The following is a 19,977-nucleotide window of genomic DNA, read 5'->3' on the forward strand; positions in this document are numbered from 1 at the left end:
AGATGGGAATACCAGACCACCTGACCTGCCTCTTGAGAAACCTATATGCAGGTTATGAAGCAAGAGTTAGAACTGGACGTGGAACAACAGACTGGTTCCAAATAGGAAAAGGAGTACGTCAAGGCTGTATATTGTCACCCTGCTTATTTAACTTTTATGCAGAGTACATAATGAGAAATGCTGGGCTGGAAGAAGCACAAGCTGGAATCAAGATTGTCGGGAGAAATATCAATAACCTCAGATATGGAGATGACACTACCCTTATGGCAGAAAGTGAAGAGGAACTAAAAAGCCTCTTGATGAAGGTGAAATAGGAGAGTGAAAAAGTTGGCTTAAAGCTCAATATTCAGAAAACGAAGATCATGGCATCTGGTCCCATCACTTCATGGGAAATAAATGGGGAAACAGTGTCAAACTATTTTTTGGGGCTCCCAAATCACTGCAGATGGTGATTGCAGCCATGAAATTAAAAGACGCTTATTCTTGGAAGAAAAGTTATAACCAACCTAGATAGCATATTCAAAAGCAGAGACATTACTTTGCCAACAAAGGTTCATCTAGTCAAGGCTATGGTTTTTCCAGTGGTCATGTATGGATGTGAAAGTTGGACTGTGAAGAAATTTGAGCTCTGAAGAATTGATGCTTTGAACTGTGGTGTTGGAGAAGACTCTTGAGAGTCCCTTGGACTGCAAGGAGATCCAACCAGTCCATCCTAAGGGAGATCAGCCCTGGGTGTTCTTTGGAAGGAATGATGCCAAAGCTGAAACTCCAGTACTTTGGCCACCTCATGCAAAGAGCTGACTCAATGGAAAAGACTCTGATGCTGGGAGGGATTGGGGGCAGGAGGAGAAGGGGACGACAGAGGATGAGATGGCTGGATGACATCACTGACTCGATGGACGTGAGTTTGAGTGAACTCCCGGAGTTGGTAATGGACAGGGAGGCTTGGCGTGCTGCAATTCATGGGGTGGCATAGAGTGGCACATGACTGAGCAACTGAACTGAACTGATATGTTTGACTGAATCCCTTTGCTGCCACCTGAAACTGTCACAACATCGTTTATTAATTGGCTATATCCCAATACAAAATAAAATTTTTAAAACATATACAAAAATAAAATTTTAAAAAGAAATATAATATTTTAAAATTTAAAGATAAAGGCAGCTAATGAAGAATAGCAGTGCAAAGAAAAGAGGGTAATCTGAAAAAAATTCCTGGAAACAGACTGGTGAGGTTCAATCAAGTACCATTTTGACTATTTTGAAGTGAGAATCTATCAATCTATCTACCTAAGATCTAACTAGATAAACAGATATAGATATATTTATGTCTCATTTTTCTTAATTTCCTATATGTATTTTATATGTGTACATATAGGTACATATATTTAGTATTTATATACATATTTTTTTTCTATGAAATAGAATTGCTGCTCAACTTGAAGAGTTTGCTACTGGCAACTTATTTCCTACCAAAAGAATACTTCACATGCTTCCAATTTTAACACCTGCTCATGGGTACTTAGGCACGTAATGCTGTCTATTATACAAAATCATTTACTCTGCAAGTAGGCTCAGTGGCATAACATTGTACAAGACAAGTGACAAGTTGATGTCATCTTTCAGAACCCAAGAATAAAATTTACTTGGAGTAAATTAGGCAGTCATAGAATTAGGAATTATTTTTCTATAAAATTCTTCTAATGTAAAATAATGTCTAGGTAAAATCAACAGATGTAAAAAATACACAAAATTAAAATTAAATTCACATTTAATCTTTAGGCATACTTTAATAGAATATATTTTTTAACTTCCTTATATTTAGAGCACCTCTTAACTATTTGACTATATTACCATGATATGAAATCAAATGTCCAGAGCTGACACAACAAAAATATAGTCTGACAAATCTCAAGAGGAATGAAATGTACTGATTCTTCATCTCACTTCCATAATAAAGAGATTTAAAGAAATACATGTGTGTCTAATGGGTACTCTTCTATCATTATTTTCCCAAAACTTTGAAGATTCTAGGTCCAGTAAATGAACTAATAAATGCAATAATAGCAAACAAAGGTGAAGGCAATATTCTTCCTTATCTCTGATTTTAAGCTGTCCTTGAACTCAATAATCTAGACAGAAAACTAAAGGATAGTCTAAATCCTGACAGAAATATTTCATTTTTTTTCTCAGTGACAATTGACATTTTTCTTTGGTAGTTACTGTAAAAGACAAAGCCATGATTCACCAGTATCTAATTCTGTGAACTTTCAGCTTCATAGAATATAGAAATTCCCTCCCACTAGATGGGAGATGTGTCTTACTATGGATAATGAAATTAAGCAGAAGCAATTTAAGAAACTGCTGGTGCTAAACCCTCCGGCCTATTTCCCAGCTGCTGATGTGGGGGTCTTATGTACATGTGAAGAGTGAAAGTGTTAGTCATTAATTCAATGTGTCTGACTCTGAGATTTCAGGACTGTAGCCCACCAAGCTCCTCTCCCCATGGAATTCTCCAGGCAAGAATACTGGAGTGAGTCAGTTCAGTTCAGTTGCTCAGTCGTGTTTGACTCTTTGCGACTCCATGGACAGCAGCACAACAGGCCTCCCTGTCCATCACCAACTCCTGAAGCCTACTCAAACCCATGTCCATCGTGTCGGTGATACCATTCAACCATCTCATTCTCTGTCGTCCCCTTCTCCTCCTGCCCTCAATCTTTCCCAGCATCAGGGTCTTTTCAAATGAGTCGCTTCTTTGCATTAGGTGGCCAAAGTGTTGGAATTTCAGCTTCAGCATCAGTCCTTCCAATGAATATTCAGAGTGGACTGGTTGGATCTCCTTGCAGTCCAAGGGACTCTCAAGAGTCTTCTCCAACACCACAATTCAAAAGCATCAGTTCTTCGGTGCTCAGCTTTCTTTATAGTCCCATTCTCATATCCATACATGACTACTGGAAAAGCCATAGCTTTGACTAGACAGACCTTTGTTGGTAAAGTAATGTCTCTGTTTTTTAATATGCTGTCTAGGTTGGTCATAGCTTTTCTTCCAAGGAGCAAGCGCTTTTAATGTCCTGGCTGCAGTCACCATCTGCAGTGATTTTGGAGCCCCCCGAAATAAAGTCTGTCACTGTTTCCATTGTTTTCCCATCTATTTGCCATAAAATGATGGGACTGGATGCCATGATCTTCTTAACTCTCCTCTTTCATCAAGAGGCTCTCCAGTTCTTCTTTGCTTTCTGCCATAAGGGTGGTGACATGCTGTAGTGAGTGGCCATTTCCTTCTCCAGGGAGTGTTCCTGACCCTGAGGGAACATTCCTGAGGGATTGAAATCAAGTCTCCTGCATCGCAGACAGATTCCTTACCATCTGAGCCACCAGAGGTGCCATAAATTCAAAACTTCTTGGAATACCAGACCATCACAGAGTGGGGATGAGGGAAGGGTCTGAGAAAGCTTCCCAGAATTTCAGTGCACTTTACATGAAATATATTGAAATATTTTTCTGTAGTCTACTGCAATATGGTGGTTATTTATTATGGCAACACAAGCTTTATTAACCTGACTTTAATAGCTACTTCAGCTTTTATCAGGTCCCATCTCCTAGGCTTTCTCTTCTCTTGCTGCCTCTCTGGCTTGTATTTTGGTCTCCTTTGACTTTAATCTGATGTCCCTTTTCTTCTTGCATTCCCTGTCTTATCTTTCTTGATAGGACTATATAGGAATAGTGAAAGTGTGTCAGAAAAGATAAAATTGTTTTAAAAAAGAGGAAGAAATAGAACAAAGAATAAAATAAATAAAACCAAGGGCAGACAGACAAGGATATAAAACCAGAGGCTTGCTTTATTTCAGATCTATCCCTCTCAAGATTACCCTAAATATCTGTCACATTCAAATAAGATAATACCATCCATTTTACATCCATTTGTGATGTATATTCCCAGAAAGCACTTTATTCTTATTACATTATAGACATTGTTGTCTAGAGAAAAAAAAGTGAAATGAAAAGAGTGTGGAATTTGGTGTCATAATTTCTATAGTTGAATTCCAGCTCCACATCTTACTAACTTGCTGAGTTTTAGAATAACTTTCTAGTCATTACAGTGGGTTCAATTTCTTTATATTTTAAATGGATAACATGATAGTATGTTTCAGGTGTAATAGTGTTTGACAAATATAAATATTATTATTTATAAAATATCAATTATTATCATTAGGGAAACACTGAGAGATCAGGAAAATGAGATTTCAACAGAATAAATCACGAGGCCAGGTGTGGGAATTCCAATTAGCTTTATGACTTCTTCTATGTCATCATAATGTCAGTTTCATGAAGAAGTTTCCTGAATCTCTTGGATATCCTAAGTGATATATACCAGTTACATGACACATAAAACCACCACTGTCTCTAGTTTTGATAAACAATATGTAGACCCAGAAACAGGCATACACCTTATACAATGTTGCTTGAGCTCAATTCTGGAAGTTTTTCAGATAGAGTAACCTAAAAGACACTATGCTCTTGTTTAGCATTTCAAGGCTTACTGATCAAGTGATCAAGCAGGTTTTCTTGATTTCATGCTCTGATCTTCCACAGTTGAGTGATTCAACTTTAACGAGCTTTTCGTACTTTTGACTTTTTGCCTTCTCTAATCTCTAGAACTATTCATTCACAACTTTAGCAATGAATAATGATTTTAAGTATTTGACCCACCAATGCCATCCTTACAGAATCAAAATATGTTCATTAAAAATCTGTCTTCATTTTTTCTTGATTGTCAAATAATTTTGAAAATTGCAAGAATATTCACTTTCAGGGCTTTTTGGTGTGTATTCTTATAAACTATCTCAATTCCTTTGAGGAATAGACTGTAAAAACAAAGACATCAGTAAGCTAGTTACTTCTTAGCATACTTATATACCACAGGAGGCAGCATAAGGAGTGGAACAAGCACAGGACTGATTTTGCAGTTTGCCTTCTTCAGAGAAGACGGCCAAATTCTTGGTTATTGTAACTGTATGCTTTTAAACTCTCTTTCTCTGAAAGATACTTTTTTCTTTTTTTTCATTCTCAGACATATGGTTCCTAGATACGATAGTTTTTAGACAAATTTTACAGAGACAGGTCAACTTACTTTAACAACCCAGTATGGAATTTTGCTTTCCTGTTTCCCAACATTCTTTACAGAATCCACATTTCTCATGCTGCAGATTAATTGTATTTTCCATTACTACCCTTAGCAGAAAAAGAAAATAGCCACATATGCCCTTAGCATACTTACTTGGAGATCATTACATACTAAATTGTCTTTTAGACTTTGGTTCTTTATGTCAAATCATATCAATTCTTTTTCTCAGAGGTTTGTTTTTCCAAACTTAATCATACTCATGGTAGTCCTTTGAACTGTCCAAGTATCCCCACATCCTTCTTTAGAGGAAGTTCCACAACGGCTCACTGGGGCCTAATGGAAGTGTGGAGGGCTCAATGATAATTTTTTTCTAAGCTAATTAAGTGCTGAATAAGCACTCTAGTAGAAAAAATTAATGCTATTTAAATTTCAAATGAATTCTTATGGAGTAGTGTGGACCTCTTGGCAACACTCAAATGTTGGTCCTCAAATTTTCTACTGATAGATGATTCAACAGACAAATAAACTGAAAATTTGTCTAAAGAAGGATGAATATGACACTTTGGAATGAAAAACTCATACTGACCTCATTATTAAGAAAAAGTCTCATTTTAAGAATGATGGGAACCAAAGGAAGGTCTAAAAAATAATTATCACTTTTCTCCATAAAACTAACTTCAAACTACATAAATGTCAGCATGTTCATGCTGCTGCTGCTGCTGCTAAGTCGCTTCAGTTGTGTCCGACTCTGTGCGAACCCATAGATGGGAGCCTACCAGGCCCTGCTATCCCTGGGATTCTACAGACAAGAACATTGGAGTGGGTTGCCATTTCCTCCTCCAATGCATAAAAGTGAAAAGTGAAAGTGAAGTCGCTCAGTCGTGTCCAACTCTTCGCGACCCCATGGACTGCAGCCTACCAGGTTCCTCTGTCCATGAGATTTTCCAGGCAAGAGTACTGGAGTGGGGTGCCATTGCCTTCTCTGAGCATGTTCATGAGGACTTCCCTAATCCTATAGCCCCTCCTTTGATCAATGTGGTTCAATTTTTCTCTCTGCCACAGTATTTTATTACATAGTTTTAGATTTTAATTTACAAAAGCTTGGCTTCCCCCTTTTTTCACTTTTTCCTCCTGATGCTATCAAAATTAAATGATTAAACACAGATATGAATATGTTACAGTTTACCTCAAACAAAACATGAACTTTCATATTTACAAATCTTTACATGATTCCTCAGTCTAGATTCTTCTTAAAGGCATAGCTCAGACACCCCTTTTCTTTGGCTTTCTTTGGTGCCCCAGTTTTCAACTCAAAGGTTTGGTTTCTCCCTCATATGTGTTCTTATAACAGTTTATACACATTTATGTTTTATCAATTATTTTGCCTCCACTTAGTTATTTGTGTACCTCTCTTTTCACCATGATGCAATCTTTAAGGACAACACCATATTTTCTTTTAAAATAATTATGTTGGAAATAAATATTTAAGAAACTGAAGTTTTAAGTCTTTTAAGCTGTAAACCTCTTGAGGGGAAATTATTGAATGTGATTCCCCATAGCATTCTATAAATACTTATTTAATGGGTGGATAAATGACACAGCAATGACTCAACAGATATTCATACATGAAACCAAATAAGCCAACACAAGCACAGATGTCTTCAGGCTTACCGGCCCATGGCATGTGAGGATGCCATCTTCCATCTTCTCACACTGGGGGTCACACTCGACACAGATGGAGCCATTCTCAAACTCCCGAAACTCACTGTGAAAACACCAGCAGCATGAGGCAGTGTAAGCAAACAAGCTGTCAACTTAACAAATGAAGTAACATCTGCTAAAAGTCCTATTGGCAGAGTAAATTCTAGAGTTTGTTTCTCTATGTGCCAGGAGCATCAGAATCATTTCCCTGTACATTAACAAGTAAGTTCTCCATTAGGAGAAAAGATAAACTGCAGCCAGATGGCTCCTCTTGCCCTCCATTGGGTTCAACGACAGACTCATTCAGGAAACCTCTCTCTTGTGAGAGATATTCCAGCAGTCTCAAAAAAAAAAAGAAAAGAAAAAAGGAAAAGAAAAAGAAAAAAAAAAGTATTACTCTTTTGATGACACAGCAGAACCATTTCTGCTATTTTAAGTAAGGCTGTGCCTATTTGTCCCTATATAAAATTTTACTCTTGGCTGAAGTCTTATTTTTTAAACTTTGAAAGAACTATTGTATTTTTCTTGTTGCTAAGTAACAAGAATGTTCCCTATCCTTGTCCTTCAAATCCCAAGACTCTTCAATTTATTTTTAGTGAAACTTCAAAAATGCTTTGATTTCTTTTCTTCTTTCAAAATATCTGCCTTGGAGAATTAGAGAAAATATCTTTTCATGGTAGATTTTATTTTCTTAGATTATTGATCTAATATCACAACATTCTTTTCAGTTTAGACTCTTTTTGAAGTAATTCTATATAATATAAAATTAATAAAAAATAGTTTAATGATAACATCCTAAAACTTTTTAGTTAAAATCTAGGATGACGGTCATCGCTTCCCCTAACCTTACATTTTGTGGATATTTGAATATTAAATGTTACCAATATATAAGTTTTCTAATCAATATCTACTCTAAAATTTTTATTTCAGTAATTGCATATCCATTATGTATGACTTCCCAGGTGGCGCTTATGGTAAAAACCCATCTGCCAATGCAGGAGACAAGAGATGCAGGTTCAATCCCTTGGCCAGGAAGATTCCTGAAGAAGGAAATGACAACCCACTCTAGTATTCTTGCCTGGAGAATACTATGAACAGAGGCGCCTGGTGGGCTACAGTCCATTGGGTCGTACAAGTTGGACATGACTTAAGCGACTTAGCACAGCACACAACACTGTATAATATGCATACAACCACACTGTTTCCACTAATGTATGAGAGGATGAGGTGTTGGGTATAAACAATTTAGAATGTCAGCTATGAATCATTAATGAAATTTGACTAAATATTTACAGTTACTTTATTATTTTGTGCCTTTGTATCATGAGCAACCATTCCAAACTGATAGCACTGAAAATATGGCAATTGGGCATTAACTAGGTAATAAATTCAAATTTATTTTTCCTTAGTATGCATTCTTTTTCATAGCAAAATATCTCATTTGGTGATAATAAAGCCTTAACAATGATTGAAATCCACAGGGTGGGCTATATTTTCTGTTGGTTATATTAAGATTACATTTACTTCAAGGTAAAATAATGGTTTGGTTTTCAAAATAAATAGCATAAATCTATGATGAGTTATGTGTGGATATACATATTTACTTACATGGATTCTGCACTCAAATTGAAGTGCTAGTTTGTTATGAATTAACTTTTTACAAAATTTCTAGAGTTTAAACTGTCAAATACATAATTTTTTTTATTTTGCATGTTTTATCAACATGAGTGATATAAAATATTCAACAGAGGAAAACTTCAGAATATAAGGGTTAAAATGATGTGGTGCTGGTGGAGGTGGGGAATGGAATTCAATTGTAAAGAGAATCAAAAGCATCATGTGTAAATGAAATCATATGATTGTTACAGCAAAGTCTGCAATCATCAGCAAAGTGCCATTTCTGAAAACAGCTTCTTGGGTGATGAAAGAATTAGGATACTAAATGAAGACAACCATTTTTATGTTTCTAAGACACAGGCCATCCTTGTCTTTTCTCTGGAGCTCCCTTCTCCATATACAGAGTTGAGGAATAAAATGAGGAATAAAAAGAGTCCTAGAGATAACCTAGGAAATGGAGAAGGAAATGGCAACCCACTCCAGTGTTCTTGCCTAGAGAATCCCAGGGACGGCAGAGCCCGGTGGGCTGCCGTCTATGGGGTCGCACAGAGTGGACATGACTGAAGCAACTTAGCAGCAGCAGTAGCAGAGATAACCTAGAGGCTTTTTCTTTTATAGACTAGACTTCTACCTGTAGAACCTCTGTCTTTCTTTCTTTCTGTTTTCAAAACAGATTCTCCTTGCAATTTCTTTATTGTCACTGTCTCCATTATTGCATTTTTTTCTTTGCTGTCTTCCAGGGATTCTGCTATAACTTTGCCAGAGATCCCTTTTCACTTGAGTCTGATCTAACAAGTCATATTTCATGAAGCATGGGCATTGGTTCCTGAACTTTGTTTTTGCTTCTATGCATTTCTTACAGTTTTGTTGTGTGCTACTTTAACCAATCCTGTGATCAAGAGCAAAAGCTTTGGAACTGGTTGGTGTTCTCAGCACCAAGATTAATATTTCTGTCTTAAATCTCCTAACTTCTCTAGACTTTATTTCCTAAATATCCTTTTTACTCTTAAAAAGGAAAAAGTGTTTCAATGAGAAATGTAAAAGATGACTACAAAGAGCTAAGACTGATACCCTTCCTGTTGTTTCTCTGTTGTTCTCCACGTTTCAGAAGTATTTAGCCATGTTGCCAGTTAAGAAAACACATTTAAGATAGCATGGCAATTAGTTTTCTTGCTCATTTTGAAGACTTGTGTATTGTAGTTTGTTGTTGTTGTTATTTAGTCACTAATTATGTCTGACTCCTATCATGTCTGACTCCTTGCAACTCCATAGCCCACCAGGCTCCTCTGTCCATGGATTTCCTAGGCAACTATACTGGAATGGATTGCCATTTCCTTCTCCAGAGGATCTTCCCCTCCCAGGGGTTGAACTCAAATCTTCTGCACTGGCAGGCAGATGCTTTACCACTGAGTCACCAGGGAAGTCCATATTGAAGTTACGAATTCCCAAAATATAATGACTTGTATGATATGGATTTGAGTGCTAACAGCCAGGATTACCTGACTTAGAGTTCCCCCTAAAAAAAAAAATCCTCTTTTTAGAATTTCTTCTTTTATGATAGTCAAGCTATTTGTATATTTAAATAGGTTCCCTGATTTTGTATTTCATATTTGTATTTATTTTCAGCAATGTATAACGTGACTATTCTACCTAACCATTTAATCAGCTCAGACTTATAGACACTAAATGGAAACAAAGATAACTATTTTAGGGGTAGGAATTCTAACAAGACTTTATTATACTTTTTTCTCTTTTTATAATCACAATTATTTTATGACATCAATACTAATCCCATTTTCCATATTAAAAAAAAAAAACAAGTTTAGGACAATTAGTTATTTATCCAAGGATGGACATTTCAAATAGGAAGTGATTAAGTTAGGATTTAAGCTCATTTTTCATCAAAGGCTGTCATCTCTGCCAGGCAAAGTTGGAAGAAATTTACCAGTATCACAGATTGGAGTTGGCACAATCTATCATTGGATAGGCAAGAATTATATCAGATATTTATAACATAGTTTCACTTAGTATATTTTAAACTAATCCTTGTGTATTATTTCCTAGGGCTCCATCACTGTGGCAAAAATCATTAAGGTCTTTATATTTCTATAATACATTTGATTTAATGATTTGGAAAATGTGGTTTCCCTGGTGGTTCAGATGGTAAAGAATCTGCCTGCCAATGCAGTAGACCTTGGTTTGATCCCTGTGTCAGGAAGATCCCCTGGAGAAGGAAATGGCAATCCATTCCAGTATTCTGGAGAATTCCATGGACAGAGGAGCCTGGCAGGGTACTTTCCATGGAACTGCAAAGAGCTGGACACAGCTGAGTGATTAACACACACACAAGCTTTCAAAAAAGTCAGATAATCAGTACTGTTTATTGTGCGTTTAGGGAACCAGTATTTTTCCTTTGCTTAGCTTTCATTGTCTCATAAAAATGAGACAGAGAGTAGTATAGATAATCTATTCGTCCACATTATCAATTTCATATTTCTGACAAGTTCAAAACTGAAATATTTAAGGAAAATACAATGGCTTCTGGAAAGAAACAGGATGAAAATCAGATGTCCTGATTTCCAGTGTTGGTTTGGTATTTCAACTACGTTTTGACATTGGTCAACAGTTAATTCTACTACTTCTCACTATTTGATGAAATGATTTCTAGAATCTATTCCCTCCTTAGAACTGCACATACATATTCAATAAACTTTTATTGTAACAGTCTCTTAATAGAATTAAAGTCTATTAGTTCCATTTTAATGGCATCAATTGCTATACACACAGAGAAGCATATTTTATCTGAAGTATTTTATGTACAGAAAATATCTTTCTTTCATAATAATATGAACAAGCATGAATACAATTCAATTCAATGAGGCAAGTAGCAAATAATTTGCTATTCATTATCTACTTTATGAGTTGACTGTGCTCTACAAAGTTTCAAGTTGAATTTTCCTGATAAAACTATTAAATCCTTTATTTGGACGCTGTCTTTATTAAGATATATCATACAGTTCTTCTATTGAAAGTGCACAATTCAATGCTATTTTAATATATCCACAGAATTGTACAACCATCATCACCATCTCAACTGTTAAATAACTTTTTTAAAGTGGTTTTACATTTAAACTTCTAATTTTAGTATTTTTTCCTAAATTCATGGAGGGAATTGGTCTTAGTCATCTTTCAAAAAAGAGATATCACTATTATTAAGATCCTTAGGTTTTTATCCTTCTAATGTAAAATGCAAAATACAATGTTATCTGGGATTATGAAAACGGTTGTTAAAATAGGGACAATTTATAAGACAGAAGAAAGAATTCAAAACTACAGTTTTACAAACCTTTGAAAACCTGTTCAGTGAGCAATATAGGGAAATTTGACTCAGGGACAGTACTAAAATTTTTATTTTAGTATTAATGAAGGACAACTGTGATGCATGAAATGGTATGTTAGGTTAAAGTGATTTTATGAGTATATGAAATGCCACACAATGAGGTATATACTAGGTTTTATTGTTGTCAATTTGATTGTTGCAGTATTGTAGATGGAATTTAAAATACTTGATTTAAAATACAGCTTAGGTTATCTTTAGAAAGTGACAAAGCACTTTCAGAAAACCTTTTCAACTAGGAAATACAAAGGTAATTTCTCTATAGGGCTTTGTGCTTGTCTGAAACATAGAAATGTGTGTAATTCCTAATACACAATCAAATAGCCTCACAACTTAAATGGAAAAAAAAATCAAAAGTTATGCAGTCATTCCAGATGAAAATCAATAGGAAAACAAGAGAAAAAAATTGTTGACACATATGAGAGGAAATATTACTTATCACAATGTCCTTCATAAAGAAAATTTTTCAATTTGGAGAGGTATAAATTTCTATAATCTATTAAGAATTACCCATATTTATATACTTTTAAAAATATATGCACAATAGTCAGTATGTCAATATGCATTTTGACCTATCTGTTTACTCAAATAACATTATTCCTTCTTAAAACAATTCTTTTTTATGTTTTTTTCTTTATGTCACACAAACTCTCCTTAAAAATCTTGGCCAGCACACATATTCTGAAATTTTACCACTCTATGATCATTTTAATATCTGAACCAATCAATACCTCAAAGCTCATGAGATAAAGATGACATAAGATGCCTTACCCATCATAGAGGTTACAAGACTCTATGCAGGTCCTTCCCCTGCTGAAGCGACGGCATGACAAGCACTGGTCTGGCCCAGGTCCCCAACACCCATCATTTGAACAGAGATGGTTGCACACCATTCCTTCAGCAGCTGAAAAACACACCAAAATCAAGGGGAAATAAAACAGAAGGCTGTGTCCAAACTAACTATGTTAATATGAATCTTCCTAAGTAAAGCTATTTCTAAAGGAGTCGTTGTGAAAGAGATCTGTGGCAGGTGTGTCTGCCTATCCAGTCACTATGGCTCACTCCACCCTCCATATTTCCCCAGTGCAGAGCCCCAGTCACTGTATGTAGATAGCACCACTGCATTTTTCATAATGGTGAACAAATGCCTCTTACCTCTATCAAAATTCTAGGGAGGGAGAGTGACAGAAATTAACATTCCAGTTAAGGTAAGGAACAGAACATATCTTTCTAAAGCCAACCCTTTGCTCCACTGATACAACGAACATTTTGGCTTCAATTTCATATGAGAAATTCATGCAGAAATAGAACAAGTGATACCTATCATAAAACAACAAATACTAAAAGGGGGAAAAAAGAGAAATAATTTTGCATTAGTTTGTATTAACTAGAAATTTATGTAAATAGAAATATGCACTATGTTATCTTTTTTTAGGTAATTTCTTTAACTCAGAATAATTACTTTGAGATTTATCCATGTTGCTACATGTATCAATACTTATTCATTTTTATTACTCAGTATATCCCCTTGTATGCATATAGCACATTTTTAAACCATTCACGTAATGCTAGGCATTTAGATTGTTTCCCATTTAGGGCTATTAAAAATTTAGCTACTATGAACATCCATGTGCACATTTGTTTGCACATACACTTTCATTTTATCTATTTATTTATTCATTTTTGGAATGAAATGGGTGGATAATATGGTAGGCAGAGGGTTAATTTTTTTAAAGAACCTATCAGATTGTTTTTCAAAATATTGTACCATTTTACATTCCCCATAGCAATAAATTCAACTTGTGAATTGAAGTTTCCTCACATCTTTACCAATACTTGGTATAGCTAGCCTGTTTAATTTTAGCCTTCCTAATATTATGTGGTGGAATCTCGTTATGGATTTAATTCACATTTTCTAGATGATTAAACATATTGAACATCTTTTAATGTGCTTATTTGCTATCTTGTTTGATGAAGTGGCCCTGAATTTTCTGCTCATTTTATATTGGATTGATGGTTTTCTTACTATTGAGCATCTAGAGTTCTTTATAGATTCTGCAAATGTTTTCTCCCTGTCTTAGTCTTAACTTGTTATTTACTTATCACTCTTTTGAAAAGTACATATTTTAAAATGTTGGTGAAGTGCAACTTATCAATTTTATCTTTTATAAATTATACTTTGGGCATTATATCTAAAATTTTTGTCTAAACCAAAGTAACAAAAATTTTGTTCAAATTTTCCTTTTAGAAGTTTGATGGGTTTTTGCCCATATAGCCCATTTATAGTTAGTTTGCATATAATACTGAAGAAAAACAGAATAAATAGGTATATTCATATCTGTATCTACATATTTTTATATACTAAGAAATTGTTTCACACAGTTATAGAGGCTGCGAAGTCTGTCTGCTGTTTACAAGTTGAAGTGAAGTGAACTGAAGTTGCTCAGTCGTGTCTGATTCTTTGCGACCCCATGGACTGTAGTCTACCAGGCTCCTCTGTCCATGGGATTTTCCAAGCAATAGTACTGGAGTGGGTTGCCATTTCCTTCTCCAGGGGATCTTCCTGACCCAGGGATCGAACCTGGGTCTCCTGCATTGTAGACAGACGCTTTACCGTCTGAGCCACTGGGGAAGTCCCTTACAAGTTGAAGACCCAGTCAATTCAGTTCAGTCACTCAGTCGTGTCTGACTCTTTGAGATCCCATGGACTGTAGCATGCCAGGCTTTCCTGTCCATCACCAACTCCCAGAGCTTGCTCAAACTCATGTCCATCGAGTTGGTGATGCTATTGAACCACCTCATCTTCTGTCATCCCCTTCTCCTCCTGCCTTCAATCTTTCCCAGCATCAGGGTCTTTCCCAGTGAGTCAGTTCTTCGCATCAGATGGCCAAAACATTGGAGTTTCAGTTTCAAAATCAGTCCTACCAATCAACACTCAGGACTGATCTTTAGGATGGACTGGTTGGATCTCCTTGCAGTCCAAGGGACTCTCAAGAGTCTTCTCCAACACCACAGTTCAAAAGCATCAATTCTTCAGCACTCAGCTTTCCTTATGGTCCAACTCTCACATCCATACATGACCACTGGAAAGACCACACCTTTAATTAGATGGACCTTTGTCGGCAAAGTAATGTCTCTGCTTTTTAATATGCTGTCCAAGTTGGTCATAGCTTTCCTTTCAAAGAGCAAGTGTCTTTTAATTTCATGGCTGCAGTCACCATCTGCAGTGATTTTGGAGCCCAAGAAAATAAAGTCTGTCACTGTTTCCATTGTTTCCCCATCTTTTTGCCATGAGGTGATGGGACCACATGCCATGATCTTAAGTTTTTTGAATGTTGAGTTTTAAGCCAGTTTTTTTACTCTCCTCTTTCACTCTTATCGAGGCTCTGAAGACCCTGAAAAGCCTACAATACACTTTTAGTCTGAGTTTGAGAACCAGAAGCACAGATATTTCAAGTCCCAGTCTAAGGGAAAAAGAAGACTAATGTACCAGTTTAATCTCATCCAGAAACACCCTTCTGAACTCATCCACAAATAATGTTTAACTAAATACTTGGGGAAACCGTGACTCAGTCAAGTTGACACATAAAATTCACGAACACAGATACTATCTTTTTCTTTTTTTTGGCATGTAGATATTCAATCCAGCACCATTTGTTGAAAATACAATCCCTTTTCCAGTAAATTATCTTTGCATATTTGTTTAAAATCAGTTGTCCTTATACTTGTAGCTCTATTCATATTTCTTGGCTTTTCTATTGATCTATGTCTATTGATCTATCTCTCAGGGCGTATTTTCTCACCTTTAATATATATGTGTTTTTATGATTGAAGTCTATGTACTGTAGGCAGCATACAGTTGGGTATTGCCTTTTTAATCTGATCTGACTACCTCTGCCTTTAATTAGGGTTGTTGTTGTTCAGTTGCTAAGTTGTGTCCAACTCTTTGAAACTCCATGAACTTTAGCACATCAGCTTTCCCTGTCCTTCATTATCTCCTGGAATCCACTCAAACTCACGTCTGTTGAGTCAGTGATGCTATCCAGCAATTTCATCCTCTCTTGTCCTCTCCTCCTCTCACCCTCAATCTTCCCAGCATCAGTCTTTTGCATGAGTCAGTTCTTAGGGTATGTAACCAATTATCTTTACTATGATCATTGTAGTTAAAAATCATCGATTTTACTATTTATCCAAACTATCCTCTTCTCATTTTTTCCCTTTTTAATAACATATTTTGGAAAATCAAATTCTTTATTCTTTCATTTTATCTCTTTTGCTTTTTGGCTTCTGAGCTACATACATTTTTAATGTGCTATTTTAATGATATAGTTTGTGTTTGCAGTAAACATTAAAATAATTTAAAAAGATAATCTGAAGAAACAGTGACTATACACAGGGTTTTCTTGAAACTTAAAGTAATGTTGTTCTCATAATATTAACTATTTTAGCTAACTTGTAAAGTTTGTGGACTTCGCTTAACTGATTCCATGTCTTAAATTAAGATAGCATATGTTGTAATTATTCTTTTCACCTTTTGGGGAAACTATTCAAAAATTGAATGATTTGATATTTTACTCAGGAAAGGCTAACAGTTTAGCTGTTACACTGATTTTAACAAATAGCAAGAGGTCTCTCCTTCTGATTCATTCATAATGCAGAACAAGAGGGATCTTTCACTGTATAAAATAAATGTCTGTAAAAAGGAAATCTTAATATAAGTCTCATATCACTGATTCCTAGATGTACAAGTAACTTCCCATTAATTTATAAAGGTGTAAGGAATAAGAAAGAGAGTTCAATCAAGCTGACTGAATATAAATGTGTAAAATCAAATTTTATACAACAGATGAAGATTAGTAAGGAGGAAAAGATCAGAGATACTAAAATATTATGAACTAATGCCCATTTTATAAGCATTGAGACATTTTAAGGTTACTGATAGAGTGTTTCATATTCTGACACATATATACATGTATATACAAATTTTGTATGCACTTGCTTATGGTATAAATATAATTATCAGAAGAAACCTTAAGGAAAAAAAAACAATAGCTATATTATAAAAGCAACTTGTAAAGATAAGCAGATTATATTCAAAATCATACTGCAGAGTATCATGAATCTCTCCCTTTCTTATCCTTGTAGAAAATATAATCAATGCCTCATATTCTTCGTATATCAACTTCTGTCCAAGGCCTTAAATATGCTTTAAGTTTCTTCCTTTAGGACGTTGATAAAACCATCAGTACACCTTTGTACTGCCCGTTTCATGATAGTCCATCAATCCCTTGATCTATTTATTTCACCTATTCACATTAATTTTGGGGGGCTTGAAAAAATTACTCTCATTCTTGTCCCTTCTCCTTTGATTTTGTGTTCTCTCCTTTGACATTAGTTAAAGAAGAGAGTGTTAGTGTCACTCAAACTCCTACCTTCTTTTCTTTACCTGCTACTTTTCTTAGTCTGTATTTAGATGCTCAATTTCAGAGCAGCTTTGAATCTGGGAAACAGTATCTATTGGAGGAAAGCAATAATAAGCAGGAAATCATAATAATTACTTTCTTCTCACTCTTTCCAAAAGTCACTCTGCTGAGTGAAACCTTGGGAAACATCTCCACAAAACACAGAACAAAAGACCAAGGAAACTACTTTGAAATTCTTAAGAGAAAAGAAGTTTTCAATCAGTACCAAGAATTCAACAGCCCTCTGACCCTCCAGGGTGATAGTCCCACAGGAAGGAGTAAAAGGCCTATTCGGTGGCTTACCTTGAAACACCATCAAGAACTCTAAAGAAACCTTAGCAATGTAGCCATTAGGCAACCTTTAACTTCTGTTTTTTTTGGAAACTGCAAATTTTTTTTTTCTTTATATCATCTGATTTGTATCTGTCTATTAAAATTTTGGAGAGATAATAATGTGCTTATTATTTTGACCTTTACGGAGAATATTGAACTTGCTTTCATTAAAATAGAGGCAAGCTTAAGTAATGGATCTTGCTATGTGTTTCATGTGTGAAAGTAAATGAACTAGCTCAAAACACTGAAATGAAGTACCTGTCTGCAAGCAGAAAGGCAGAAATAGTATCTTCTTTTTCATTGTACAAGACCACCTACATATGCTGTTTGCACTACCTACCAGATGTAGAGGCATGGGTTTGACTTGGAATGTTTTTGGGCAGATACCATTAATCTTTTTTTATGAAAGCTGAAAAAGATGACTTAGTTGTCATAGTTCAGTTTTTTCTGATTGGATCAACATAGACCAAATCCTTACTCTATGACTAGCCATGTAGCCTTGGGCAATTATTTACATATTACTTATCTGTAAGTAAATAATAACATCTATCTCTCCAGGTAATGATGAAAATTAGACATCATATTACCAATATATACTATATAATATAGTATATAATGCAGTTTTTTATTTATCTATGCCCTCAATAAATGTACTTAAGAGAAATGTGGAAATAAACAAGTATACCCATGTGTTTACTTTTAGAAGTATTTGTTGAGAAACTTCTTAGTTTATGCTGGACACTGCTAAGAAATTGGGATATGAAGGACATATGAAATAGCATACATATTGTGTTATAAGGTGCTTACAGCCTGGTTATGAAGACAGCACTAGATAAATAATTCTTTATATATATAAATAATCTCTATCTATCTATTTATATATATATATATATATATATATATATATATATATATATATATTGAACTTGCACATTGAGTGGGAAAGGAATATCTGATGAGCCACTGAGGTGAACAATGGCCAGAGTATGTAGGAACCATTGGCCATTTAAAGGCTTTTCTGCTTTGGCCAAAGATCTGTAGGAAATTAATGAAAGGATTTAAGTAAAGAAATTATGAGGCCTCCCTGGTGGCACAGATGGTAAAGAATCTGCTTGCAAAGTAGGAGACAAGGGTTTTACCCCTGGGTCAGAAAGATTCCATAGAGAAAGGAATGGATACCCTTTCAGTATTCATGCCTGGAGCATTCCATGGACAGAGGAATCTGACGGGCTACATACAGTTCATTGGGTTCAAACAGTTGGACATAATTGAGCAACTAACACTTTCTATAGAATATCACTTCAAATGCTTTGAAGGAACTGACTTAAAAACATATTTGAACAGTTGGTGGGAGAGAGAAAATAGTTGAACTGTCCAGAGATAGGCATATTTGACCCAAGCAGAGTCAGTCAGGGTTCTTTCCACAACACAGATGCTGGGAGAGAGAAAGTAGGGCTATTCTACCCATACTCATAACCCTGGAGAATGCTCTGGGCAGGGATAAACATTTTTAGTGACTTCTGAATTTTTCTTTTTTAATGGAGGATGATGATTTAAAATGTCTGTTAGTTTCTGCTGTACAACAATGTGAATCAGCTAAAAGTATACATACACTTCCTCTTTCTTGAGCCAAGACCCATCCCAACACTCTAGATCATTACAGAGCACTGAGCTGAGCTCCCTGTGTTATACAGCAGTTTCCCACTAGCTATCTATTGTACACATGGTTCAGTTCAGTCGTTCAGTCGTGTCTGACTCTTTGTGACCCCATGAACTTCAGCACGCCAGGCTTCCCTATCCATCACAAATTGTTGGAGTCTACCCAAAACCATGTCCATTGAGTTGGTGATGCCATCCAACTATCTCATCCTCTGTCATCCCCTTCTCTTCATGCCCTCAATCTTTCCCAGCATCAGGGTTTTTTTTTCCAATGAGTCAGCTCTTTGCATCAGGTGGCCAAAGTATTGGAGCTGCAGCTTCAAAATCAGTCCTACCAATGAACACCCAGAACAGATCTCTTTTAGGATGGACTGGTTGGATCTCCTTGCAGTCCAAGGGACTCTCAAGAGTCTTCTCCAACCACGGTTCAAAAGCACCAATTCTTCAGCACTCAGCTTTCTTTATAGTCCAACTCTCACATCTGTACATGACTACTGGAAAAACCATAGCCTTAACTAGACAGACCTTTGTTGACAAAGTAATGTCTCTGCTTCTTAGTATGCTGTCTAGGTTGGTCATAACTTTCCTTCCAAGGAGTAAATGTCTTTTAATTTCATGGCTGCAGTCAATGCAACTAATGAAGAAAGAGAGCTGACCTATGAAGAAAGCAGAATCAGGCAATG

General features: G+C 35.7%; 1 protein-coding gene across 4 annotated transcripts in view; it reads right to left on the reverse strand.

Moving 5' to 3' along the window:
* The window catches only part of ERBB4 (erb-b2 receptor tyrosine kinase 4), a 1,293,114-nt gene that overhangs the window by 299,447 nt on the left and 973,690 nt on the right, over positions 1–19,977 (reverse strand). For all 4 annotated transcript variants that reach the window (XM_055573359.1, XM_055573357.1, XM_055573360.1 and 1 more), the window contains exons 13-14: positions 12,612–12,744; positions 6,797–6,890 (exon numbers count right to left, since the gene is read on the reverse strand). In XM_055573359.1, the coding sequence (XP_055429334.1) occupies positions 6,797–6,890; positions 12,612–12,744 (227 nt within the window). The remainder of the gene's footprint in view (positions 1–6,796; positions 6,891–12,611; positions 12,745–19,977) is intronic.

Source organism: Bubalus kerabau, chromosome 3, assembly GCF_029407905.1.
Source record: "Bubalus kerabau isolate K-KA32 ecotype Philippines breed swamp buffalo chromosome 3, PCC_UOA_SB_1v2, whole genome shotgun sequence".
Classification (NCBI taxonomy): Eukaryota; Metazoa; Chordata; class Mammalia; order Artiodactyla; family Bovidae; genus Bubalus; species Bubalus kerabau.